At 44.6% G+C, this 27479-nt stretch overlaps 1 protein-coding gene across 2 annotated transcripts; it reads left to right on the plus strand.

Moving 5' to 3' along the window:
- The first annotated feature begins 19 nt into the window (after positions 1–19).
- Positions 20–25914, plus strand: ZNFX1 (zinc finger NFX1-type containing 1). 2 transcript variants are annotated; one of them, XM_014787347.2, is made up of 14 exons: positions 20–161; positions 2114–2228; positions 4836–6644; positions 11773–11904; positions 13244–13392; positions 14286–14435; positions 15493–15607; positions 16722–16969; positions 18492–18631; positions 19656–19810; positions 20209–20354; positions 21194–21304; positions 21628–21723; positions 22388–25914. In XM_014787347.2, exons 2-14 carry the CDS (start codon positions 2168–2170, stop codon positions 24824–24826), a joined length of 5751 nt encoding a protein of 1916 aa, XP_014642833.1. In that variant the 5' UTR covers positions 20–161; positions 2114–2167; the 3' UTR covers positions 24827–25914. The 2 variants fall into 2 exon arrangements, with proteins under 2 accessions (XP_014642833.1, XP_087301259.1); XM_087445133.1 differs by lacking the exon at positions 20–161 and adding an exon at positions 679–838.
- Positions 25915–27479: the final 1565 nt, after the last annotated feature.

Genomic DNA, 27479 nt, shown 5'->3' on the forward strand with positions numbered 1-27479 from the left:
CCGGGCCGCCCGCCCGCCCAGCCCCTCGCTCCGCCCAACTTCTGCGGGGAAAGGAAACCGAAAGTGCGCGGCGCCGGGCGGGGCCGGGACCTGCTTGGGCCCCAGCCCGAGCCCGAGCGCCAGTCGGCGGCGGCGGCGGCGAGAGGACGCGCCGGAGCCGGGTGAGTCACCCCCGCCCCGCGCCCCGGCCGGCACCTGCTCCCGCCCGCCGGACCCCCACTGCCGCTGCCTCTGCCGCCGCTTCTGCCCGGGCGCAGCCTCAGCCCCGGAGCCCCGTCACCCTCCTCAGCGCCCCCGGCGCCCCCTCAGAGCCCGCGTCATTTCTCAGCGCCCCCGCCATCCTCCTCAGAGTGCCCTCTCCTCGGCGCACCCATCACCCACCCCAGCGCCCCTCGGCGCGCCTTCACCTCCTCTGCCCCCACGCCCCGGGCCCCACCTCCCCCCCCACTCCCGTCTCTGCCCTCGCTTCCTGCCACACCCGCCCCTTCATCCTCCTCTGTCCTCACCTCCCGCCACCTCACGTACCCCTCAGGACCCCGAGCCCCTGTCCCTGTTTCCAGCTCCCCCGTCGCTTCAGCGAGCGCCGCCAGCGGAGCTCAGCCCCACCCTCTTCTTGGGCCCCCAGCCCTCCCCCGCCGCCCCCGCCGCCCCTCGCTTCAGCCCTGCGGTGACACTTGCTGTATGCCACCACAGCCCGGCTCTGCCTTGACCCCGTAATATTTCCAGCGGGACCTGCTGGCTCCTGGGAGCCAGGGACTCCCCCACCCCCTCTCAGCCCCTCTCAGGACCTGGAGACTTCCCCCTGAAACCCGGCTCCCGCCTCTTGCTGCCCACCCTGGTAATTACCACTCTCCCCTGCTGTGACCCCTGTACCAGCCTGACCGTCACTGCCTTGCTTTCTCCTGCTCTTTAGGCCTTGATTCCCAAAGAAACCCACTGTAGTCTGCTTTTTTCATGGCATTTCCTGTTCCTCTCTGCTCTTCCGTTTCCTTGCCTTTTGTTTCTTTTTTCTTCCACTTCTCTTATCTCAGAAAATTTCTGAGTTTCTGTTTTAATGTTTTTCAACAAGAGGAAGAGGGGGTTTTCCCCTCAGAGAAGTTTTTTTATTTAAAAAAGAAAACTCTAAATATTAAACCTGCACCATGAGGGCAGAGTTTGATGAGGGAAGAGATTCACCAAAAGTATTCCCAGCAGGAAGGAAAGGGACTCCTTTTTTTCGTGAGGGTAAAAGCTACTCCTCATGTAATGCCAGATCTGTTCACAGTTTCCAGCTATGAATATTTTAAAACTCAGAGAGAAGGACAGTCTCAAAAGTCCCTTCACTGAGGACTCTGAGTCACCCACTCTTTCCCTAGCCTACATGATGTGTGTGAGTTGGATTGAGGAGTTCCATTAAAGGGACTTCCTCTTCCTCTTACAAGACCACTGTCAAAAGCTATTAAGGTAGAAGAAAGAAAAGGAAAGAACTGCGGATTTCTAGCTGGTCCTGAGGAAACAAGCATCCCGTGGATGCTAAGCCTCCAGGTTATTAAACATGCAGTTTCTCTCTCTTGATTCAGTAGAGTGGAGGGCTTAATCAGATTGGCTGCATTCCAAAGAGTAGGATAAGGGATAACTGCTTACTGATTATTTCCAAACTGTAGAGTACTGTGAGCTATAGAATACTATACGATATAAATGCTGGATGGGGTGGTGAATACATGGTTTTTGGATTAACAAAAATATACTTTCTATCCTGGCAACAATATTTGTCTGTTTTACTGGAGAGGAAAACAAAACCTAGCAACTGATTAAGTAACTTGGCGAAAGGCATAAACCAAACAGTAGTTTTGAATAGGAATTGATGACACTCCCTCTTCCCCAAGCAAGTGCAAGGATAAAGGGAAGGGGGAATTTGACCCCTTGAAATCACCTAAATTGTGAATTTAATGTGTTATATCATAATTGGGCATTCACAGAGTTGAACACTTGTGCCCTTGATTCAAATCTGTATTTCACTCTTAGTTAACAAATCACTAAGGTGTAGAGGCAGAAGGATTGGCTTGATGCTGTTGGGGGTTTTTTCTGGTAGATGCTGTGTTTAAAGGGCACTGATAATTCTCCATCTGTGCAGATTTCCAAATAACGGAAAGTAACGTGAACGTGGAGGAATTCAGGTAACTCAGACATGGAGGACAGAAGACCTTGTCCAGAGGCCAGGCCCAGGAATCCCCATATCAACCACAGAGGTGAGTAAGGTTTTCTCCCTAATGGGAAGGAAATTGAGTTCCCTGTGGATGAGCAGGCCACCTAAGATTGACTTAAGTCAATCTTAAGTAAAGAATGGCTTATTCCTGGGCCGGCTCCGTGGCTTAGCGGTTAAGTGCGCGCGCTCTGATGCTGGCGGCCCGGGTTCGGATCCCGGGCACGCCCCAAGGCACCACTTCTCCGTCCAACGCGAGGCCGAGTCCCACGTACAGCAACTGGAAGGATGTGAACCTATGACATACAACTATCTACTGGGGCTTTGGGGGGAAAAAAATGAATAAATAAAATCTTTAAAAAAAAAAAAAAAAGAATGGCTTATTCCTTAGCTATAGCATAAATGACTCTGAAAACAGACAGTCCTTCCCTTTCCCTAAGAGAGCTGATGAATGAGTGCAGTTCACCTTAGCAAAGATAGTGATGAGGTGTCAGAAATGGAAATAGCTCCAGGGTTTAGAGCAGCACTATCCAATAGAAACATAATGCAAGCCAAAAACATAATTTTTAATTTTCTAGTAGCATCATTAAAAAAAGCAAAAGAAATAGGTGAAATCCATTTTAAAAATTTAATATTAATTTAATAAAATAGTTGTCTTATTTAAGCCAATATATCCAAATAATATTATTGTATTATAATAATTGAATATATTTTATCATAGTAGTCTAATAATTTTAATGTTTTTATTTACCCTCCCAAATACTCAAATGTTATTTTAAGATGTTATAAAAAAATTTTAATGAGATATTTAACTTCTTTTGGTATTAAATCTTCAAAATTCCATGTGTTATTTTACACATCTTAATTCAGACTAGCCACATTTAAGATGCTTAATAGCCACACATAGCTAGTGGCTGTGTATTTGATAGCATGTGTCTGGAGTCCTAGTCACCAAAGCAAAGTTAGTTCCAAACGTATCACTCTACTGCAGTGATTGTTCTCTTTGTTCAGCACCTTCTAAAACAAAACCAAATGGATTCGTGCTTTTCCCTAAGTTTGCAACATGTCATCCGAGCTTTAGCTATGGAACAAATGAAGAAGAACTGTTTTTTGAGTTATGTGAATGTTGAAAGAATGAGAAACGATACCATTTTCTGTTCTTCCAATACATTGAATCTTCTAATCAGATCAGAATATTAAAAGTAGGACTTTCTTCTGATATCTTGGGAGTTTGAAAAGTAAATATGAAAGTAACAATTAGAAAAATTTAGAGTTCAGTAGTACAGTATTTATATCTTACCAAATATTCCTTTAAGTTGTCACATTAAAATTTTCTCTAGAAGGTGTGAAACAAGGAAAAATATACATAAGTGGATTTAGCATCTGATGTCTTTCATGAAATGGTATGATTATCTTGAATGTGATGTGCATTTGAAACTTTCACAACATTTTTTACCATTAATTCATTGTATACAGTCTTATTTTGGTTGTTTTTAATATCTCCAAGTCCTTCTGGTAAGTTGGATCAGCTCCAGAATCAGTTTTAGAGGAGAGGAGGGTGAAAAAAACTGGACTTGGGTATGTTGGCCAAGGTCACTTACGAAATGTGAGGCAGATCAAGGAAGACAAGTTCAGCTTCATCCACAGGGTGGTGTTAGCTTTCCTGTGTGTACTGGGTGTCTCCTCCCTCTCCCCACACTTTCTTGTCTGAGGGTTGATAATAGATAAGTACTATGTGGATGAACTCGTGCTGCAGAAAGGAGGAAAACTTAAGTTTCATTTTTCAGTTTCCTGAATCAGGGTTTTAGTTTCATTTTTCACCTTCCTGAAACAGAAGTTGAGTTTCATTTTTCAGTTTTTTTCACAATCTATTAATTAGCTCAAAAACATCTTGGTAAAGGAAACCTCACCTTTCCCTTTGCCATCTGCTCTTGGGCAAAGTTCAAGAAGCATTTCCCTTTGTAGTTTTATTCCCCTTGAGGCCTCTGTTGCCTATGACATACCTTTGTAATTGTTTAGTGATGAAACTAATGGCCCTAGAAATCAATAGTATATTCCCAATAGAGGGTTATTACTAGTGCTGTTAGTAATAACTAACATTAATGAGAGCTTTTTATGTATCAGGTACTATACTATGTTATCTTATAAACATTTAATCTTTACAACAAGCCGGATACTGAGGCTTAGAGAAATTATACAACTTGGCCAAGATTATACAGTGTGGAAGTGCCCAGGCCAAGATTTGAACCAGGTCTGTTTGGCTCTGAAACACATGCTCTGACTGTTGTTTGGTACTGGCAAGAAACTACAAACAATGAACTGATCTCTTTGACCCCCTGAAACAATCCCAGCTTATGAAGATTAAATGAGATACTACAAATATTTATTCTCTGGCATGTATTAGGCACTCAACAAATGTATATTCCTTTTTCCCTTCTGTACCCTCTGAAAAAACAATATTTTCATAATATATACAGCAACTATTGTAATCTATTTTACATTTATTACCCAGCTTGGTAGGAAACATTTTTTCTCTCCAAATAGTACCTAAGCTCCTTAGTTGTTTTGGAAAATGAGAGCATATTCATTGTTGTCCTATTGGGTTTCCTTGCACCTTGACTTTAGTGTTAAGCAATATTTCCATTGTGTTTAGGGCCTATGGATGGAGAGTTACCACCAAGAGCTAGAAACCAGGCCAATAACCCACCAGCCAATGCTCTCAGAGGAGGAGCCAACCAGCCCGGAAGGCATCCTAGAGCCAACAACCATCCTGTTCCTTACCGGCAAAGAGAAGAGAGGTTTAGGGCCATGGGCAGGAACCCACATCAGGGAAGAAGGAACCATGAGGAGCACACCAATGATGAACCTCGAGGCCAAAGACATGGTCAAGAGAATGACACCAGGCAGAGAAATGGCAACCAGGAGGGAAGGAACCGCAGACCACAATGGTCTGATGAAAACTTCCAGCAGTGGCGGGCCCCCCACCAGAACCCTGCAAAACAGCCACAGCAGGTGAAAAAACTGGGCTACAAGTTCCTAGAAAGTCTTCTGCAGAAAGACCCCTCTGAGGTGGTCATCACACTTGCCACAAGTTCAGGGCTGAAAGAGCTCCTGTCTCAACCTGGTATAAAATCCAACTTCCTTGAGCTCATCTGCCAGGTTCTTCGCAAGGCTTGCAGTTCCAAAATGGACCGCCAGAGCGTTCTGCATGTCCTGGGCATATTGAAGAACTCCACATTCCTCAAGTTCTGCCTGCCATCTTATGTGGTAGGAATGACCACTGAACCCACCCCTGACATTCGAAATCAGTATCCAGAACACATTAGCAACATCATCTCCCTCCTCCAGGACCTTGTGAGCGTCTTCCCTGCCAGCTCTGTGCAGGAAACTTCGATGCTCATTTCCCTCCTGCCAGCTTCTCTTAATGCTTTGAGAGCCTCTGGTGTTAACATAGAAGAGGAGACAGAGAAGAACCTGGAAAAGGTGCAGACCATCATCGAACATCTGCAGGAAAAGAGGAGAGAGGGCACTTTAAGAGTGGACACCTATACTCTAGTGCAGCCCGAGTCAGAAGACCAGGTTGAGAGCTACCGGACCATGCCCATTTACCCTACTTACAACGAAGTGCACTTGGATGAGAGGCCATTCCTCCGCCCCAACATCATTTCTGGAAAATATGACAGCACTGCTGTCTATCTGGATACCCATTTCCGACTCCTGCGAGAAGATTTTGTCAGACCCCTACGAGAAGGCATTTTGGAACTTCTCCAAAGCTTTGAAGACCAAGGCCTGAGGAAAAGAAAGTTTGATGACATCCGAATCTACTTTGATACCAGGATTATTACCCCCATATGTTCATCATCAGGCATTGTCTACAAAGTGCAGTTTGACACAAAACCATTGAAGTTCGTTCGCTGGCAGAATTCTAAGCGATTGCTCTATGGGTCCTTGGTGTGCATGTCCAAGGACAACTTTGAGACATTTCTTTTTGCCACTGTGTCTAACCGGGAGCAGGAAGATCTCTGCCAAGGAATTGTCCAGCTCTGCTTCAATGAGCAGAGCCAACAGCTGCTAGCAGAGGTCCAGCCCTCTGACTCTTTCCTCATGGTGGAGACAACTGCATACTTTGAGGCCTATAGGCACGTCCTGGAAGGGCTCCAGGAGATCCAGGAGGAAGACATCCCCTTCCAGAGGAACATCGTGGAGTGTGATTCTCATGTGAAAGAGCCAAGGTACTTGATAATGGGGGGCAGATATGATTTCACTCCCTTAATAAAGAATCCCTCAGCCACTGGGGAATTTCTGAGGAACACTGAGCACTTGAGACATACCAGAGTTAATGTCTTAGACCCCAGCCAGTGGCCCTCAAAAGAAGCCCTGAAGCTGGATGACTCCCAGATGGAAGCCTTGCAGTTTGCTCTCACAAGGGAACTGGCTATTATTCAAGGACCTCCTGGAACAGGTAAGAGAGAGTTTTTAAGAACACATGTCATCTGCCCTGTGAGATAGGCAAGGGAGGCTTGAGTCTAGGTTTCTAGAGTGTCTCAATTAGAAACATTCCCGTGGGCCGGCACCGTGGCTTGGCAGTTGACTGCGCGCGCTCCGCTGCTGGCGGCCCAGGTTCGGATCCCAGGCGCGCGCCAACGCACCACTTGTCTGGCCATGCTGAGGCCGCGTCCCACATACAGCAACTAGAAGGATGTGCAACTGTGACATGCGGCTATCTACTGGGGCTTTGGGGGAAAAAGAAAGAAGGGAGGAGGATTGGCAATAGATGTTAGCTCAGAGCCGGTCTTCCTCAGCAAAAAGGGGAGGATTGGCATGGATGTTAGCTCAGGGCTGATCTTCCTCACACACACAAAAAAGAAACATTCCCCTGAAATGAGCATCAAACTTGTTTATAAAGTAACTGTTCGGGCCGGCCCTGTGGCTTGGTGGTTAAGTGCGCGCGCTGCAATGCTGGTGGCCCGGGTTCGGATCCCGGGTGCGCATCGAGGCACCACTTCTCCGTCCATCCTGAGGCCGAGTCCCACATACAGCAACTAGAAGGATGTGCAGCTATGACATACAACTATCTACTGGGGCTTTGGGGGGAAAAAATAAAATAAATAAAAAATCTTTAAAGTAACTGTTCATAGTGATTTTCCTGTGGGGACCCATTGGTTTAATAGTAATAGACCAAAATCACAAGGTTAGAAAAGACTGCTAAGGGGTCAGACTTAGGAAGATGTGTTAGCTCTGCTTCACCAAAGGCTGTATGAATTTATGTGATTTTATATTACTTTAAATTAAATAATTTCGAGTATATAGTAATAGCACTATGCGCCAAGTACCGTTTTACATGCTTTACATATGTTAACTCATTGCATCCTCACAATAACTCTATGAGGTAGAAACCATTCTGTTTTTGATAAAAATAAGGCAAAGAGTGGTTGAATAATCTGTTGAAGCTCACACAGATGATAAGTGACACACCTAGGACTTGCACTCAGGCAGTCTGGCTCTGGAGTCCTGGCTCTTCTATCTAACAAACTGTACTTGCTTCTCATGGAAATGTACCTCCCTACACCCTCCTCCCCATGTGCCATTCTCTAATCCTACTCTGGGGTGATAACTACTATTAGCAGTTTGATGTGTATTTTTCCAGATGCTCCCCAAGGTTAACACTGATATATCTTTGTATCTACATGTATATTTGTATGTTTACATACATACATGCGTACTTTTTCTATTTTTTTAATAACAGAAATGTGATCATACTCTATATAGTGGTCTACAATTTATATGTATATATTTAGCAACATGTTATGAACATTTTTACATTCTCTACACTTCAGTCACATTTAGATATGTACCTCACTCTTTTTGCTATGCCTGCATTCACTCTAGGGTATGAATGTACCGTAATTTTTCTTTAGTACTGTAATAAGTATCCATATATCTGTATCTGTGTGAGTGTTTATCTTTGGGTACTCTGCTTATTATTTCTGTAGTTTTTTTCCTGAAGTGGGAATTTACATTAATAGTTAAAGTAGGTACTGCTGAATTACCCTCCCACAGGATATACCCAAAAAACAGCAGGAAGACGGGGCCCGCCCGTCTTCAGCTGGCCCAGTGGTGTAATGGTTAAGTTCATGTGCTCTGCTTCAGCTGCCCAGGGTTTGTGGGTTCAGATCCCAGGCGCGGACCTACACACCACTCATCAAGCCATGCTGTGGCAGTGTCTCATGTACAAAAAATAGAGGAAGATTGGCACAGATGTTAGCTCAGGGACCATCTTCCTCGCAAAAAAAAAAAAGGCAGGGAGAGGTTTTTAAAAAACACTGATAAAATAATGGCAACTCATGATAAAAAGTTAATATAACAGAATAGAAAGTTCTTTCTGATAAGAAACACCTATAATGATGGGAAAATATGCATAATAGAAGTAGTGCTTTCAGGGCTTAAAAAAAAGGATGTATCAGTTTGTACTGCCACCAAGAATGAATTAGTGTTCCCGTTTCCTTACATCCTTTCTAGCAATGTTGTATGTTATCAATCTTTTTTGCTGATCAGCAGTTTTTGCTGATCTGAGAGGTTAAAAATTTTGGCTCATTATTAATTTTAATTTTACATTTTAATAAAAAATGGTTCCGAATTTTTTAAAAGTCTCTGTCTCCCTCCTTCCACCATCCTACTCAGTTCCCTTCCCTAAAGCAAACAATGTTATTACTTTCTTGTTTATCCTTCCAGAGATACTCTATGAATAGTCAAGCAAATGCATACTTATATTTATTCCCCTCACTTTTGTTGTTGTTGTTGAGGAAGATTCTCCCTGAGCTAACATCTGTTGCCAATCTTCCTCTATTTTGTACGTGAGCCCCACCATCACAGCATGGCCACTGATAGACAAGTGGTGTAGGTCCGCACCCGGGAACCAAAGCTGGGCCACCAAAGTAGAGCACACTGAACTTAACCACTAGGCCACCAGAGCTGCCCCGCCTCGCTTTTTTTTTTTAACCTACTATGCTAGAAACTCTTCTGCATGTTGCTTTGCTCACTTATAAAATATCTTGGTGATCCTTTCATATTGAAATGTAAGTAGTGTCTCACTCTTATTTGTGGCTGCATAATATTCCATTGTATGGCTAGCTCATAATCTCTAACCAGTTCCCCATGGAGTGATTTACTAATATAAACAATATTTCTGTGAATAGCCTTCTTTTGAGTTGTTTCACACACAAACAGAATATATCCAAAAGAGAAGTTCCTAATTGGATCAAAGAATATGTGAATTTATAATTTTAATAGATATTGCCAAATTGCTCTCTGGAAATGTATATCACAGTGGTTAATTTGTACTTCTTTAATTAAGAATGAGATTAAATATCCTTTCTTGTGTTTATTAGCTGTTTATATTACTGCTTCTGTGGATTATCTTTTTGTATTTGCCTGTATTTCTATTGAATGGCTTCTTTTTTTTATTGATTTGTAGGAGCTGTGTGATTATTCAGAATATGCATGTTGCAAATAATTTCCCCTAATGTTATCACTTGAATTAGGATTCTTTAGTTCTGAGTATACTAATCATTTCAGGCTAGCTTAAGACAGACAGACACACACACACACACACACACACACACACGCTAGCTTAAGAGAGACACACACACACACACACACACGCTAGCTTAAGAGACACACACACACACACACACACCCCACACGCGGAGCTACTAGGAAAGAGCCTGCCTATGAGGGGGAAGTAGTAAAGGAGGTCATTTTTGAGATGAAAATCCCAAAAAGTATCCATTCTAAGGGGAAGGAAGCAGTGGGAAGGGATAGAGTAAATATTGAATTATAAAGATTTTCTTTCCTCCTCCTGAGGTATCCTTATCCATCCAGTCCTCCAAACTAGAAACCTAGGCGTTATCCTTTCCTGCTCCCCACCCCAGCGGAATCATTATTAAGTTCTAATCAATTTTACCTCTGAAACTTCTCTTCAGTCTGCCTGCTTGTCTCATCTCTACTGCTGGAGCCAGGCCTTGGTCTTCACTCATCAAGAAGGTGTCAGGAACCCCTCAACCAGTCCATTCCTATTCCCTCTTGCCCACTCTTACCCAGTTGTCACTTCCTGGGGGGACAGCCTGGTGGTGTAGTGGTTAAGTTCGCAAGCTTCGCTTCGGCAGCCCAGGGTTCACACGTTCCAATCCCAGGCACGGACCTATGAACTGCTCATCAAGCCGTGCTGTGGTGGTGTCCCACGTACAAAATAGAGGAAGAGGGGCATGGATGTTAGCTCAGGGCTAATCTTCCTCAGCAAAAAGAGGAAGATTGGCAACAGATGTCAGCTCAGGGGCCAATCTTCCTCACCAAAAAAAATAAAAAATAAAAACCAACTGTCCTTTCGCCAGGGAATCCTCTTCTACTTCATCGACTAGGCCAGAATCCCAATTATATGTTTTCTTGGCACCATGCATTTATTTCCCACATTATGATTTTGTTTTTGTGATTAATTATCTTTCTCTTCTGTAAGTCTATAAGGTCCAGGAAGATAAGAACCATGACTGTTTTGCTCACTGTTGTATTTCTTGCACCTAACCCAGTGCCTGACACCTATTAGCCACTCAATACATATCATTTGAAGACAAAAAAGGAAGGAAGAAATTATTTATCATGGTATACTGACATCTTTGGTTTTCTTTTATCACTCCCTCACTCAACTTTGAGTTTTTTGATGACCATGGCTATCTTCTCAGCCTGATACGATGTGAGAATTTAGCTATTTGTAGACTTAATTAATTATTGGCCACTTACTAATGAGCCCATAACTCTAACTCCTATGTTGATTTCTATGAGTTTTTCCCTGCTATCACAAAGGCAAGTCTACTGTGGTATATTAAAAGCATTTCTAAATAATTTGCCACATGAGATTGGAATCAATGTATATGTCCATCAATAGGGAACTGGCTAAAAAATACCTTACAGCTGTGAAAACCAGAAAAGATGGGGATTCTTTTTATGTACTGATAGAGAACCACCTCCAAAATACATTAAGTGAAAAAAGGAAGATGTAAGACAGTGAAAATAGTGTGCTATTTGTATTAAAAAAAAGAATAGAAAAAGACTATATATTTGTTTGTATACACATAGAATGACTATCTCTGTAACGTTACACAAAAAACTGTTAGCACTGGTTGCTTCAAAGAGAGGAACTGTGTGGCTAGGGGACAGAGAGTGAGGGGACTTTTCGTTATAGTCATGCTTTGTTTAACAACAGGGACGTGTTCTGAGAAATGCATTATTAGGCGATTTCGTCGTTATGCAAACATCAAAGAGTGTATTTTACACAAACCTACGTGGTATAGCCTACTACACACATATGCTATGTGGTACTAATCTTATGGGACCACCATCACATATGTGGTCTGTCGTTGACTGAAATGTCGTTATGCCGCACATGCTGGATACCCATTTGTGCTTCTTGGGTTTTAAACCATCTCAATGTGTTACCTTAAAATTTTTTTAAATAATAATAATTTGCTATAAGTAATTCATTACTACTTTTAGGAAGTCTCTAAGTTTTTTAACTCTCCTTTTTCCTTGTTTTCTAGGCAAAACCTATGTGGGTCTAAAAATTGTTCAGGCCCTTCTAACCAATGAGCCTGTTTGGCAAATTGGCCTCCAGAAGTTCCCCATCTTGGTTGTATGTTATACTAATCATGCTTTGGACCAGTTTCTGGAAGGTAATGTCTATAGGCAAAATTGTTCTCTATCAAGACATTTAGTTGAGCCGTCAGCAGCTACAGTAGCTTTCTATTACTCTTTGAGTAAAGTTCACAGTCCTTACCATGACCTGCAAGGCTGTATGTAGTCTGCTGCAGCCTAACTCTGAACCTCTTCCCTTATTTTCCCTAACTCCAGCAACACTGATTGTCTTCAATTCCTTGACTTTCCTTCACCTTCTCCCTTGGCCCATGATGTTCCCCTTGCCTAGAATGTACTTTTTCTCGCTCCTTCTCTCTGCATCTTGACCCCATCCTGCCTGGCTGGCTCTGACTCATTCTTCAGGTCTCACCTTAAATCTCTCTTCAGGTGGACTTTCCCTGTTGCCCCAGACAAGGTTGTCTCTTTTTGTATTTTTTCTTCAGAGACTTAGCACATACATAACAGTTTATTTGCATGTGTCTCTATGCTAGGCTGTAAACACGAAGAGGGTTGATTCTGTTTCTTGCTTTGTTCACGGATCTTGCCACATACTAGGCACTTAAAAAATGCTAATTGTATTAATGAATGAATGAGTATATGTTTTTCTTTTTGCTTAGAGTATTATTTCCCATTCTTCTATATCCTCCTTTCATCTAGATTAAATCTTCCTTATTCTTGGAGGGTCTGTTTAAATATTAGATCCTCAAGGATTAGATCCCTATCCCACCCAAATTGGGTAAGATCCCCTGTCATACACTTACAGCATCATGTACTTACAGCACTTACTGCACTTACCACTGTTATGATAAATTATTTAATGTGTGTCTTCTCTGCCAGACTGTGAGATATGAGAACAAGTTAGGAACTGAGTCTGTGTTTTGACTGCTATATCTTCAGAACCTAGCACATACCTGGCACATAATAAGCAATCAGTAAATATCTGCAGAGTGAATAATAGAGAACATTTACTAAGTGCTTACTTTGTGCCAGGCACTACCTAGGAGCTATAAAGATACTGCCTCGTTTATCTGGAGGTAGTCCTATAAGGAAAGTAGTATTGTCTTCAAATCACAGACGAAGAAACTAAGGCTCAAGTTACGTAACTTGCCCCAGGTTACATAGCAGTAAGTGTTGGAGGCAGGATTTGGGTCCCCAATTGTCTGATTCTAAAGCCTCTGCTCTTAAGTACCATTTACTGCTCCACAGGTCACATCATCTCTGGGGCCTTCTTGCTCATTAATGGGGTAGATTTCCTGTAAGCACCAGTTTGTTCCCTAAGGGACCAGCTGAGAGAACATCCCAAACACATACAGCTCTCTCCTGAAAGAATCTGGCATAGCTCCTCTCAATTCTGCTGTGCTCCACTTTGTTCCATAGGCATCTACAAGTGTCAAAAGACTAGCATCGTGCGAGTAGGTGGAAGGAGCAACAGTGAAATCCTGAAGCAGTTCACCCTGAGGGAGCTGAGGAACAAGCGGGAATTCCGCCGCAACCTCCCCATGCACCTCCGAAGGGCCTACATGAGTGTAAGTCTCAGCTTTGGATATCTGAGGTAGCGCAAGGGGGAACTAAAGATAGCAGTGGCTTTCTGGGTAGGCTGTCCAGGGGAGATAGGGAGGCTCCAAAAAGCTATGAAGGACCCAGGTTCCTTCTGCTAATCCCATGGTGTTACCTTGCTCTTGTAATCCAAGATGGGGAAAGGACAAAAAAAGGCACACTGCTGCTCCTAACTCCTGCCAGGACCTTAAGGCTACTTCTCCCAAACCACCCACAGCACTTCTACTTACAGCCCACTGACCAGGGAAATGTCATCTGCTAGGTGGGCAGCAGTGTGCTCAACCAAAACACTGAGTTCTTATTACTAAGGAAAAAAAGAAGTCTCCACCACAGTGTCCTTGGCCTGTTTTTCTGTTGTATTATTTGTTTCCTTTTTTACTGGTTGGTAGGAGTCTTTCAGACATTTTAGATACTAATCCTTTGGTTTTAAGACCACAATAATGTGCTTTGGGAAATTGGTTTGTTGGGTCTGTTTATTTATTCTCCTTTGTTTTTTTTTTTTTATGTGAGGAAGATCAGCCCTGAGCTAACATCCATGCCAGTCCTCCTCTTTTTTTTTTGCTGAGGAAGACTGGCCCTGGGCTAACATCTGTGCCCATCTTCCTCCACTTTATATGGGACGCCGCCACAGCATGGCCCCAACAAGCGGTGCCTCAGTGCATGCTCGGGATCCAAACCCGGGCGCCATCCAAACCCGGGCTGCCAGCAGCAGAGTGCACGCACTTACCCACTACACCACAGGGCCGGCCCCTATTCTCCCTTCTTGCTATTCCTTTCTTAGCTTTGTTTTCCCTCAAGGCACGGACTGAGTTTGGGGGATGACAATACTACCTCATCATTTCTTTCCTTCTCTTCTTGGCAGATCGTGACACAGATGAAGGAGTCAGAGCAAGAGCTGCATGAAGGGGCCCAGACTCTGGAGTGCACCACGCGCGGCGTACTACGGGAGCAGCACCTGGAGAAGTACATCTCCCCCCAGCATTGGAAAAGCCTGATGAATGGACCGATACAGGTAGGGGTCATCCTGGGGGGAATAAGCATATCTCTTGTACCTGGAGGGAGCCTCCAGCAGAAGCAGCCATCCAAAGTATTAGCCCTTTGGTAATCTGATGCTCCCATAATGGAAAAGTTTCTTTTTATGAGGAGAGGCAGTTGAGTATACTAGTCAAGAACAAGACTCTGGAGCCATCCTGCTGGATTTGAATCCTGGTTCTGTTCTGGGCAAGTTACTTAATTTTTCTGTGCTTGTTTCCTCTTTTATAAAGTGGGGATAATAGCAACATTAAGTTGAACCATATGAAATTGCTAATATTTGCAAATTTGACTTGCAAAAATGACAATTTCTTACAGATCAACTTAATTCTTATAGGATTGTTATTTGTATAAACAAGTTAATATTTATAAACTTCTTAACTTAATAAGTGTGCTGTAAGTGCTTATTAAATGAAACAAAATCACAACGTGGCAACCTAATACGTAAAGAGACCCTGGGAGTCGACAGACCGAAGTCACAGAGATTGACTGTGTGACTTGGGCCAGTGTGATCCTCAGGTCCCTCAGCAAGCAAACAGGGATGATAATAAGGCCTGCCTTCAAAGGATATTATGAGAAGTAACTGATACAATCTCGGTAAAAGTGGCTGGCCTGGGATCCAGTGACATGGTAGCTCTATTTTCAGTGCGTTAGTGATTTCCAAGATTATAAACCCAAAAGCCTAAAGGGGTCAGTCAGGTCCTTTAAATGACAGAAGCAAGCTAGATATGAGAAATTGGGAAGTAGAGAAGATGGTGGGAAAGTGGAAAAGGGGTGGCAGCAACCCGCTTCCAGCCATTTGTTACCCTTCAGGAATACAGGCTTATTGCTGCCTTAGCCCCTGATTTTGTCAAGAGAGGCAGGAAATTTTTATTTTTAAAATTCTATGCAAGTCGTATTAAATGATCCAGTTGCCCAAGAGTTGCCAATTTGCAGCCTCTAAATTTTAAGGGAATTACTTTTGATTCTTCAAGGAAACCTTTCTTTCACACTTGGTATCACAGAATTCTCAAGGCTGATAATTTTTCCTTCCTCAGGATAGCGAATGGGTTTGCTTCCAGGGCTGGAAGCAGTCCATGATGCTGGAGTGGCTGGGTCTCGGTGTCGGTTCCTTCACCCAAAGTGTTGCTTCTGCAGGACCTGAAAATACAGGTAAGAAGTGCATGTCTAGAATCACATAGAATCACATCTTAAAGTGGAATATGATATAAAGACCAGAAGAGCAGGACTTAAAAGTAATATCCAGAATATATAAAGAGCTATACTCAATCAGGGAAAGACAAATAATAGCTTAATAGTAAAATAGGTAAAGGCCTTTTACCAAGCACATCACAGAATAGGAAATCAATAAACATATGAAAAGTGCTCATTAGAAACGAGAGGAATTAAAACCACAATGAAAAAGAAAACCGCAATGAGATACTATTACATACCTACCAGATCGGCAAAAGTTTAAAAGTTTGATATAACCATGCATTGATAAGAATGTGGAGCAGTGGGAACTCTGATACAATGCTAATGAGGATGTTAATTGGCACAACCACTTTATAGATAATAGAAAAACAGAAAGAACTCAAATGTCCATCAACATTTGTACAATGGATGGATCGATTCCATTCTATTCAGATAATGAAATACTGTACAACAGTGAGAAGGAATGAATTATAGCATGTACGGCAACATATATGAATCTCAAAAACATGCTGAATGAAAAAGGCAGATTATAGGAAGATATATACAATATGATTCCATTTATTTAATGGAGCTCAAAAAAGTGAAAACTAGGCAATGTGTTGTTTAGTAGAGATGTATAAGCATTATATATGTGGTTGAGTTTTTTTTTTTTTTTAAAGGGAGGAATGAATGTAAAATTCAGATTAGGAGGGCCCACAAGGGTCTTTAAAGAAATTGGTAATTTTCTGCTTAAATTGGGTGGAAGGTATCTGGATGTTCATTTTATATATTTTTATTATCCTTCAGATTGCACATTTACATAGTGTACTCTCCTTTGTATATGTATTTGACATGAGTAAAATCTTTCTTAAAAAGGTATACATGCATATGATTTTTTAAATGTAACAAAAAAGTGTATAAGGAAACCTGTGTTTCCCTCCCCTAACTTTCATTCTTCACAGTTTCCCTCCCCAGAGGTAACCACTTAAACCCTTTGAGAATGTCTTCATGCACCTAAGCTCTTATAGGTACCCTCTTCCATCCTTGGGCTTCAAGAGTCTCCATCGCTGTCCTGCCCACTTTCCTCTCTTAGCCCAGGCAGAAGGGGAGGAGGAGGAAGAACGGGAAGAGGAGGGTTCACTGATTGAGATCGCAGAGGAGGCTGACCTGATTCAAGCAGACCGGGTGATTGAGGAGGAAGAGGTGGTGAGGCCCCGGCGGCGGAAGAAGGAGGAGAATGGGGCAGTCCAGGAGTTGGCTAAAGCGCTTCTGGCCATGAGGCTGGACAACTATGGCCCTGGGACAGCAGCTGGGCAGGAGCAACCCCTAGAAGAGTGGGAGGTAAACTCACTTCCTTGTGGCCCCTGAAAGCCCTAACAGAATGGAAATGGGAATTCAGTTATTACTGCGAGGTGGGTGGGGGTTAGACTCGCCTGAAACAGGCCTGAGAGCTTCCGTTCTGACTAGGACTGCAGGCTCTTATTTTCGCCCACTTCTGTTGCAGTGTATTCACCTTATCCTCACAGGTAGCTTAATTTACCCATTTTACAACCTAACCCTGCTATAAGATGGGTCCAATTCCTAACAGTATAAAAATTATGGCCTTTCAGAGGGACCCTGGCGAGAAATGCCAGCTTAGAAAGACAGGGAGCAGATAGCCAAGGGCTTCTCTTGAACTTGTAGAAAAATGCAGCACATATGAGTCCAGTCAAACGCTTATGGTCTCAGTGCTTGGTGCTTTCATGAATGTTCTCTTCTCGACTACAAACAAGTATATGAACATGCATTAAGATTTTAGAGGATTCAGGTAAAACAAAATGAAGTAAGCCATACAGGCTGGATAGAATACTCATCCTTCATTCACCGTGGAATTTGATATTTCTCTTAAAGCCAGAATAGTGTGAAGGCCCATACTTTTCCTCTGCTCCTTCCTTTGGTAGAACCCAGTGGTCCTCAGAATTTACCGTGTATTACTATGACAATAGAGGACTGGATACTCAAAATGTTTTCTGAATCCCACTAATGATTTAAGGGACCATCAAGGGCAACTTTGACTGGTTGCAATTTTCATTGGTCTGTGACTTTGAACCCAATCTCCTAGTTCAGTTCAACGTCACGATATGTGATGGGCAGCGTCATGATCCCAATACATGGAAACATGGTTGGGCAACTCTCTGCCACATGGCCTCAGGACAAGCTGCTTTGTTTGGTTTTGAAGTGGGAGGAGGCCCACAATACTGTGACATCCGTCTCACATGCCAATCCTTCTAAAGGCTCGTGGCCTCAGACTCAGTGACAGAGCCAGGGGAGAGTACTTTCTCCTGAATGGTGCCTTTCACCCACTTGTTAAAGTACTATCTCAATATGATGGCATTAAGACCATCTTAGCAGGCCCTGTACAGCATTCAACGAGAGAGACTCATCTCACTCCTTTCATGACACATGTTTTAGGAATGAAAAACAGACTGTGGTCAGAAGATGTTCAGTTATAACTAGTGCCAGCAGTATTCTGGGTATTTTTCATGTATTTACGCCTTCAGTCAATCCAACAACCCTATGAAGAGGTACTATTATTATTCCCATTTTATCGAAGGGGATGCTGAGGTGCATAAAGGTTCAGTAACTTACTCTAGGTTCCACAACTAATAAGAGGTAGATGGGGCTTTGAACCCAGGCAAACTGGCTCCAGAGCCCTCGTTTAGCCACTCTGCAGTGGAGTATCTGTTGGGAGAGTGTGAGACACTCAAAGAAGTTCATCAGAGGTGGCAGCCCCTTTTTTTATGTGCTCTGGCCCCCACCTTGGGCTTAGAACCGGGCCCACCTCTGCTCAAATGGTGACCTTGGCTGGTATTGATGTCTGCAGACCCAGCGCAGCCAGAAAAAGAAAATGAAGAAGAAAGTAAAGGTTGAGCTTCGCAAACTGAATACCATGACCGAGGCTGAGGCCAATGAAATCCAGGATGTTTGGCAGCTGGACCTAAATTCTCGCTGGCAGCTTTATAGGTACTGTGCCCGCTCCCCACCCACCCCCAGCCAGCCCTTGTAATTTCCCCATTGGGTTCCTTTTCTGTTCCTAGAACATAACCTCCTCCCAGACCTTCAACAATGTTAACTAATGATTGGTTGAGCACCCCCACTGAGCTGAGTGCTAGGGATGCAGTCATGTGATAGAACAGACACTTGACTTTACCCTCCTGGAGTTTAGAGTCTGTCCAGGGAGACAAATCAGTTAATTTCACAAATAAAAAGTTAGAAATGGGCATAAGCACTAAGAAAGAAAAGAGCAAGAAGTGCTCAGAACATTAATCTGAGATCTGAGCTGGTCTGAGGTATCCAGGAAAGTGACATTGGAGGTGAGATCTGAAAAATGAGTAGGCATTAATAAGTCCAGCAAGGAAGGAGGAGCAGATGAGATTGAGGGGACCACATAGGTAAAGGCCTTGAGATGGGAAGGAACATGTCTGTTTGAGAAATTGGAAGAGGGCAGCCAGCATGGCTGTGGCTCCGGGAGAGAAATGAAAAGTGAGGTCAGAGAAGTGGGCATGGGCCAGACTGCGCAGGGTAGGGCTAAGGTGAGGAGCGTGGATTTTATCTGAAGAGTATTGAAAAGCCATTGGAAGGTTTTACAGCAGAGTAGTGACATGATCTATTTTACTTGTAAAATAAGACTCTGTGGAGAATTAGGGGAGAGGAGGGGACTCAGGCAGGTATGGGGAAGGGAGAATTTGTAAGAAATTCTTATTGAAGCTTTTGAAGTCCCTTACTCTCTTCCCAATAATCAACCTCTGTTCTTTATCCCATCCCCTTTCTTAGCTCCTGACTATTTATATATATATTTCTGCACATCTTTTTGTTGGACATTTGGACTCTTGGGTCCCTGCACATCTGGGTGTCTCCTCCCTCTCTCTGTGGCCTATAAGCTCCTAAGGGTCTAGGTTCCATTCGTACACAGGGCACACTGAAGGGGGTTCCTCCACCTTTTCAAAGAGCACACGACTTTCTCTCCCTGGTTCTTCACATTCTCCAGGCTGTGGCTACAGATGTACCAGGCTGACACCCGCCGGAAGATCCTCAGCTATGAGCAACAGTACCGCACATCAGCAGAGAGATTGGCTGAGCTGAGACTCCAGGAAGACCTGCACATCCTGAAAGATGCTCAGGTTGTAGGAATGACAACCACAGGTAAGAAAGCATGGGGAAATTTACCTGCTCCAGCCATTCACTCCTGGTGCCAAGCTCTTGTCAGATTATCTAGGAAGGTAAAGAGAAGCTTCTTTAGTAGGTTAGAGGATAATACCATGAAAAGCTATTGAAAACAAGCTGTGTTTAGGGAACTGTTGGTGAAATCCACGCACTTGTTCCTGCTGCATTTGGAACCCCAACAATGACCAACATGGGTATGATGCTCTGGAGACCACCCAGCAGCACTTTTTCTCTCATTCAGTGGTCACCACAGCCCTGGATGAATGTGAGGGCTCAGTTATCACAGATCCAGGTTCAGGGGTCACCAACCCAGAAGCCCAGTGGCCTGGTGGGTTCAGTGCATCAGCTCAGAGGACCTTCCTCTCTCTTAACTCGAGGTGCTGCCAAATACCGCCAGATCCTGCAGAAGGTGGAGCCTCGGATCGTCATTGTGGAAGAGGCTGCCGAAGTCCTTGAGGCCCACACCATTACCACATTGAGCAAAGCTTGCCAGCACCTCATTCTGATTGGGGACCACCAGCAGGTAGAGCAGGAGCCCCTGGAAGATGGGCTAGTTCTCTGAGGGGGTGGAATCAGACAGGAAGACCCTGGCCTCTCTGCTTCACCAGTCCTCAATCTTATTAGTGGCTTTCTGTGATTCCTCTTTCCCTCACCTCCCACATTAAATCTAAGAGCAAGTACTCTTAGATTTGGGGTATATTCTAGAGGTAGCATCATCCATTTTATCTGTTCCCTCTACTACTTATTCTAATCCACCATGGCCTTTTAAGTGGGCTGTTAAAACAGTATGCTTCCTACCTCCCTGCTTCCATTTTTACCACCCTCTAATCCATTCTTCATAAAGGAGCCAAAGTGAATTAAAAAAAAAAAAGTAAATGAGATTATGTCACTCCCCAGTTTAAAACCCTCCAGTGGTTTCCCATTACACTTAATATAAAAATCAAGCTTCTTAAACTGGCCTACAAAGGCCAGTATTCTCAGGGTTCAGCCTGCTTCTCTGACTTCACCTCATACCACCATCTCACTTGCTCACTGTGTTCCCACCCCCTGTCCTTTCTGTTCCCTCTCATGGCTTGCTTTTTGAACTACTGGCAGTTTCCTCCATGCTGGCGTGAACTCAGATGTCACTGTTTAGAGAGGCCTTTCTAAAGAACCCCATCCTTAGGCACTCTGTCACATCACCCTCATTTCTTGCCATCATGGCCCTTGTCTCTCTTTATTCTTAGCCTGTCAGCACCTAAAGCAGTGCCTGGCACATGGAAGGCACTTGAAAAACATTTGATGGGTGGGTAGATGGATGGATGGATGAATGTTTAAAATATCTTTTCAATAGAGAATCCTCAGCCATATTTCTCTTCTCAGCTGCGACCCAGTGCCAACGTGTATGATCTGGCCAAGAATTTCAACCTTGAGGTGTCCCTCTTTGAACGGCTGGTGAAAGTAAACATTCCTTTTGTCCGTCTGAATTACCAGGTGAGAAGCTGGGCCTCTATTGTTACCGAATGTCCAGGGGAAGGCTCCTGGGACCCTGCCAACTGCCAGCAAGAAGCTCATAAAAATAAAACCAGTTTCATAATGAAATGACTCTGTCAGACTCATTTTGTTTTCTATTTTAAAATACCACAAGATAGCCTGTGTTGAGTTTGTGTTGGATGAAGGAGCTGGTTACATTCTGCCCTTTTCTCCCTATTCTTTTCAAATGTTACCTTCCAGGTTTTCTACCAGCAACCTAGTCTTAGAAAACTATCCATTTATTCTCTGCCCATGTTTCTAATGACATACATGTCTTGTTGCAGCACCGCATGCGCCCTGAAATTGCCCGGCTTTTGACCCCCAACATTTACCAGCATCTGGAGAATCATCCTTCTGTTCTCGAATATGAAAAGATTAAGGTGAGTCTGCCCTACGTGGTCTTTCTCGGATGCTGTCAGCAACTTAGGAGGCTATATTTTCCTCAGGATGAAAAGGGCTTCCAGAAGGGAATAGAGCCAGCTTTTTCAAAAGCTGGTTATTACGAGGAGGAATAATATCGAAGTTGAGAACATAGACGTGGGTTTTTTAATCCTGGCTGTGCCTCTTAGTAGCTTTGTAACCTTTTAGCAAATTATATATCAATTCTGAGTGTCAGGGTCTTCTTACAGTGAGAATAATGGTTGCTGCCTCATTACATTATTGTATTGAAGGAGATAATGTAAGCAAACCAGTAAGCACAGTGAAGTGCTCATAAATTAGCTGCTCTCGTCATCTTCACCATCATAGCTGCTGCTTATTCCCTAGACTATGATGGTTGGATTATGGATGGCTATTATAAATTTTAATATCAAATAAGTATCTTAAAAACTAAAATAGACAAATTCTTTATCCATTTTACTATTTGCCATGGCCTCAAAACAAAGTACATGGTAACTGACTCCAGAATTAAAGATGTGTGGTATGGAGTATACAAAAAGCCTTCCACAGTCTCGCCCTAGAACGGGGTCAGCGGCCAACATGTGTGAAGATAGGAAGAAAAACTGCCATGAGTGAACCTCCTAACGTCACTTCTTTCCTTTCCAGGGAGTTTCTTCCAACCTTTTCTTTGTAGAACACAACTTTCCTGAACAGGAAATCCAAGAAGGCAAAAGCCACCAGAACCAGCATGAGGCTCGCTTTGTGGTGGAGCTGTGCAAGTACTTCCTGTGCCAGGAATACCTGCCCTCGCAGATCACCATCCTCACCACCTACACCGGGCAGCTCTTCTGCCTGCGCAAACTCATGCCTGCCAAGACGTTTGCTGGTGTCAGGGTCCATGTGGTGGACAAATACCAAGGGGAAGAGAATGACATCATCCTCCTCTCACTAGTGCGGAGTAACCAAGAAGGCAAAGTGGGTTTTCTCCAGATATCCAACCGCATCTGCGTGGCCTTGTCCCGTGCCAAGAAGGGGATGTACTGCATCGGAAACACTCGGATGCTGGCCAAGGTGCCCTTATGGAGCAAGATCATCCATACTCTTCGAGAGAACAATCAAATAGGCCAAACACTCCGGCTGTGCTGCCAGAACCACCCTGATACCCACACTTTAGTATCCAAAGCTTCTGACTTCCAAAAAGTGCCTGAAGGAGGCTGCAGCCTACCCTGTGAGTCCCGGCTGGGCTGTGGGCACGTCTGCACCCGTGCCTGCCACCCCTATGACTCCTCACACAAGGAGTTCCAGTGCATGAAGCCATGCCAGAAGGTCATCTGCCAAGACGGGCACCGGTGCCCCCTTGTTTGCTTCCAAGAGTGTCAGCCTTGTCAGGTGAAGGTGCCCAAAATCATTCTTCGGTGTGGTCATAAGCAGATGGTCCCTTGTTCCATGCTTGAGTCTGATTTCTGCTGCCAGGAGCCTTGTCCCAAGGTCCTGAAATGTGGGCACAGATGCAGCCACCCCTGTGGTGAGGACTGTGTGCGGTTGTGTTCAGAGATGGTCACTGTGAAACTCAAGTGTGGGCACAGCCAACAGGTGAAGTGTGGTAATGTGGAAGACGTCATGTATGACCTTCCAGTCAAGTGCACCACCAAGTGTGGCACTGTCTTGGACTGTGGGCATCCTTGCTCTGGCTCCTGCCACAGCTGCTTCGAAGGGCGCTTCCATGAGCACTGTCAGCAGCCCTGCAAGCGCCTGCTCATCTGCTCACACAAGTGCCAGGGGCCATGCATCGGCGAGTGCCCGCCCTGCCAGGAGACCTGTCAGAACCGCTGTGTCCACAGCCAGTGCAAGAAGAAGTGTGGGGAACTGTGCAGCTCCTGTGTGGAGCCCTGTGTCTGGCGCTGCCAACACTACCAATGTACTAAACTCTGCTGTGAGCCCTGCAACCGACCCCCTTGCTACGTGCCTTGTCCTAAGCTGCTGGCTTGTGGTCACCCCTGCATTGGTTTGTGTGGGGAACCATGCCCCAAGAAGTGCCGTGTCTGCCACCAGGAAGAAGTCACCCAAATCTTCTTTGGCTCTGAGGATGAGCCTGATGCCCGCTTTGTGCAGCTAGAAGACTGCACACACATCTTTGAGGTGCAAGCCCTGGACCGCTACATGAATGAGCAGGATGGTGAAGTTGCCATCAGGTTGAAGGTCTGCCCTATCTGCCAGGTGCCGATCCGCAAAAACCTGAGGTATGGAACCAGCATCAAACAGCGGCTGGAAGAGATTGAAATCGTCAAGGAAAAGATCCAGGGCTCAGCACGGGAAATCACAACCAGCCAGGAACGACTTACGACCCTTCTGGAGAGCAAGAGCCTCCTCTACCAGTTGCTTCCTGGAGACTTCCTGAGGTTGAAGGAGAAGCTGGCCCAGAAAAATCTGTCAGTGAGGGACCTGAGCCTTGTTGAGAATTACATCAGTTTCTATGACCGCTTGGCTGGCCTGTGGAATTCCCTGAAAAAGGTGCATGTCTTAGAACAAGAGAAAGTGAGGACTCGACTAGACCAGGTCCATGAGTGGCTAGCCAAGAAGCGTTTGAGCATCACCAGCCAGGAAGTGGATGACCTCCAAAGTGAAATCCAGAGGCTCACATACTTGGTGAACCTCCTGACCCGCTGCAAGATAGCAGAGGGGAAGGTGAGAGGGAGCATAGCAGAAGAGGTCTACAGTGTGCGGGAGATCCTCGAGAGAACATGTAAGTTCACCCAGGAGGATGAACAGCTTGTGCAGAAGAAGATGGAAGCTCTGAAAGCTGTCCTTCCCTGTTCTGGTCTGGGCATCTCAGAGGAAGAGCGAGTGCAGATCGTCAGCGCCATGGGTTATTCTCGTGGCCACTGGTTCAAGTGCCCCAATGGCCACATCTATGTGATTGGTGATTGTGGGGGAGCCATGCAGAGGAGCACATGTCCTGACTGTAAGGAGGTGATTGGGGGCACAAATCATACTCTGGAAAGGAGCAACCAGCTTGCTTCTGAAATGGATGGAGCCCAGCATCCTGCCTGGTCTGACACAGCCAACAACCTGATGAACTTTGAGGAGATCCAGAGGATGTTGTAAAAGATGGCATACCGCTGCCTTTTGCCCTGGCCACCATACGGCTGGGGTCGGCTCTCCTATGAAGGAAGCGAAGTTTGGTTTTTTATTATCGTCCTTTAGTCTTAGCACCTATTTAAGGATCCACTTTTAGGGCTTGCCCACATTTGTTTCTAGATTTAACCCTGCGCTAGAGTAAGCACTTTACCTCCAGAACTGAGAGGAAAGTTAACAGATTTCTCCTCTTTTTCTCTCCTGCAAGTTAGTGGACAGATTCCCCAGAGCATGCATGGGGCTTCCACCTAGGGCTACCTAGTGGTATCTCTGGGTCCTGACTCGGTCAGATGTTTTTTCTACAATTTCTACAATGCATACCCGGGGCACAGAGTATGAGCTCAGTGAAGCCGACTCGTTCTAACTGCCAGGCCCTAACTTGCAAACTAACTTGCATTATAGTAAACAGAGGCCCAGAGGAGTCGTCTATGAACTGCTTATCCTTTCAGGGAGCACAAGAAGCCCTCCTGCCTTCCTCCTTGGGCACCCTCACTCCAGGAGACGGAGGCATGTGCTAAGACAGACTTCACTGACGAACCGTGACCCAGTTACATATTCACTGAGAGGGAGAGGAGTGTGACTAACCACAGCTGGGGGCTTATGCAGCGGGCCTAGGCTAACTAAGGAGTGATTCCCATACCCTGTCCTGTGACTTGCACCTTGTGATGGTGGAGGTCTGCCTGCAGTAGAAGTTCAGTAGCAGTGTTGGTTCCCCAGGGCCCTGAATGGAACTAAACTCACATTTGGTACCAGCAGCACCTATCCAAAGTGTGACCCTTTGTCCCAACACCCTCTTGCAGCTTTTGCCTGGGCAGGGTTAGCATGCCAGCAGCTTCTGCAGGCCCCAGACCCATGCCAGAAACCAGCCCACAGGCCTGCTGCCTGCATACATATTCCCTTAGTCCAGTGTTCCCTAGAACAGACACTTAGGCATCTCAGGTCTTTCTAATGTTGGCAAGAAAAACGTCCCTTTCCTATGTGTGCATTTCCTTTTTTGTCTTTACTATGCACTTTAGCCTATAAAGCCAATTAATAAAAACGATGATTGAGAACATCAATGGTCCGTGTTTGTCGTCAACTGTTAGAAGCAGCTTAGGCAGCTGGAGACAGTGAGGACGGGAATGGAGGCACTGCCTACAAGGAGGCCATTTTGTTCCTGTGGCATGGGGTTCTTATTGAACTGGTGGGTCATTTTTACTCATGGTAAAAGAAAATCCTTTTCAACCTGTACAAAAGGGTGTACTTGAAGTTTCCTTCCCAGAGGCAACCCTGTTAACAGCTTCATGAGTCTTCCTCCCAGAGATAATCTATGCATAGGCAATGTATACCCCTTAAAAAAGAAAAAAGTACAGAGTGCTGCACTTGGCTTTTTTAGCCTAATGACCTAGCTTGGAGATCTTTCTGTAAGCACATACAGTGAGTTTGAACCACACTCCATCATGCAGGTGTGACATTATTTAGTGAATTAGAACTCTCTATTGGCAACTGTTAGGTGCAGCCTAAATGTATAGCTTTGAACACACACTTTAATTTCGAGAGTATGTGCTACCGGCTGTTACCATTTTTGTGCTGGGGAGGGTGTCTTTGTACTCCTTGAAATTATATGTGACATAAACTGAAAACACACAATTATCTCAAGGGGTGCCCCCTAGCTTTCATCTAATTCTCAAAGGGACCTATGATTTAGAAAAGGATGAGAACTACCATTCTACAGGATAAAAGCTGTTTTTTGCAACAAGAAATGAATTTATCTGGGAGCGTTTCTGTCCCCTTTGAGCTTCCATCTCTCCAGTAGCACTTTCACAACACAGTTAAGAGTCAGGGTATGGGTTCAAGTAGACTCTGGTTTCAAAAACCTGAATTCCCAACTGTGCAACTTGGGAAAGTTACTCCATCTTTCCGAGCCTGTTTCTTTATCTGCAAAATGGGGATAAGAGCACCTGCTTCACAGAGGTGTGATGAATTAAATGAGACCATGCTCAGTACACAGAGCATCTGGGACAGTTGGTGCTCAGTAAATGATAACTTCCAGTTCTAGGACATCAACAGAAAAGAACTTCTGGCAAGAATTTCCTTACTCCACATCCAGTTCCTCTACCAGCATAAAGATGCATTCCAAGTATATGTACGTGGCAGTGCCAAGCTAGTAGACTGGGGGTAGACTGTGCTACTGAGGGAAGAGACAGGAATAAAATATAAAATTAGATTGGTTTCTTCCCCTTCCCAAAAAATACATCTTCCATTTGGTATATTCTCTATGTGAAAGCTGATTCATCAGCAAGAAGGGAGCCTTGGCTGACTAACAGGGGTGCTTAGGAAATAGCTACATACCACCCCCACCAACTTTTTAGTTTTTTTTTTTTTTTTTTTAAACTTTTATTTTATTTATTTTTCCCCCAAAAGCCCCAGCAGATAGTTGTATGTCATAGTTCCACATCCTTCCAGTTGCTGTATGTGGGACGCGGCCTCAGCATGGCCTGAGAAGCGGTGCGTCGGTGCGCGCCCAGGATCGGAACCCAGGCCGCCAGCAGTGGAGTGCGCGCACTTAACCGCTAAGCCATGGGGCCGGCCCCTAGTTTTTTGTTTGTTTGTTTGTTTTTAATTTTTATTTATTTATTTTTCC

The sequence above is a fragment of the Ceratotherium simum genome, chromosome 21, assembly GCF_057802395.1.
Source record: "Ceratotherium simum simum isolate JZ-2026a chromosome 21, ASM5780239v1, whole genome shotgun sequence".
In the NCBI taxonomy this organism is placed as follows: domain Eukaryota; kingdom Metazoa; phylum Chordata; class Mammalia; order Perissodactyla; family Rhinocerotidae; genus Ceratotherium; species Ceratotherium simum.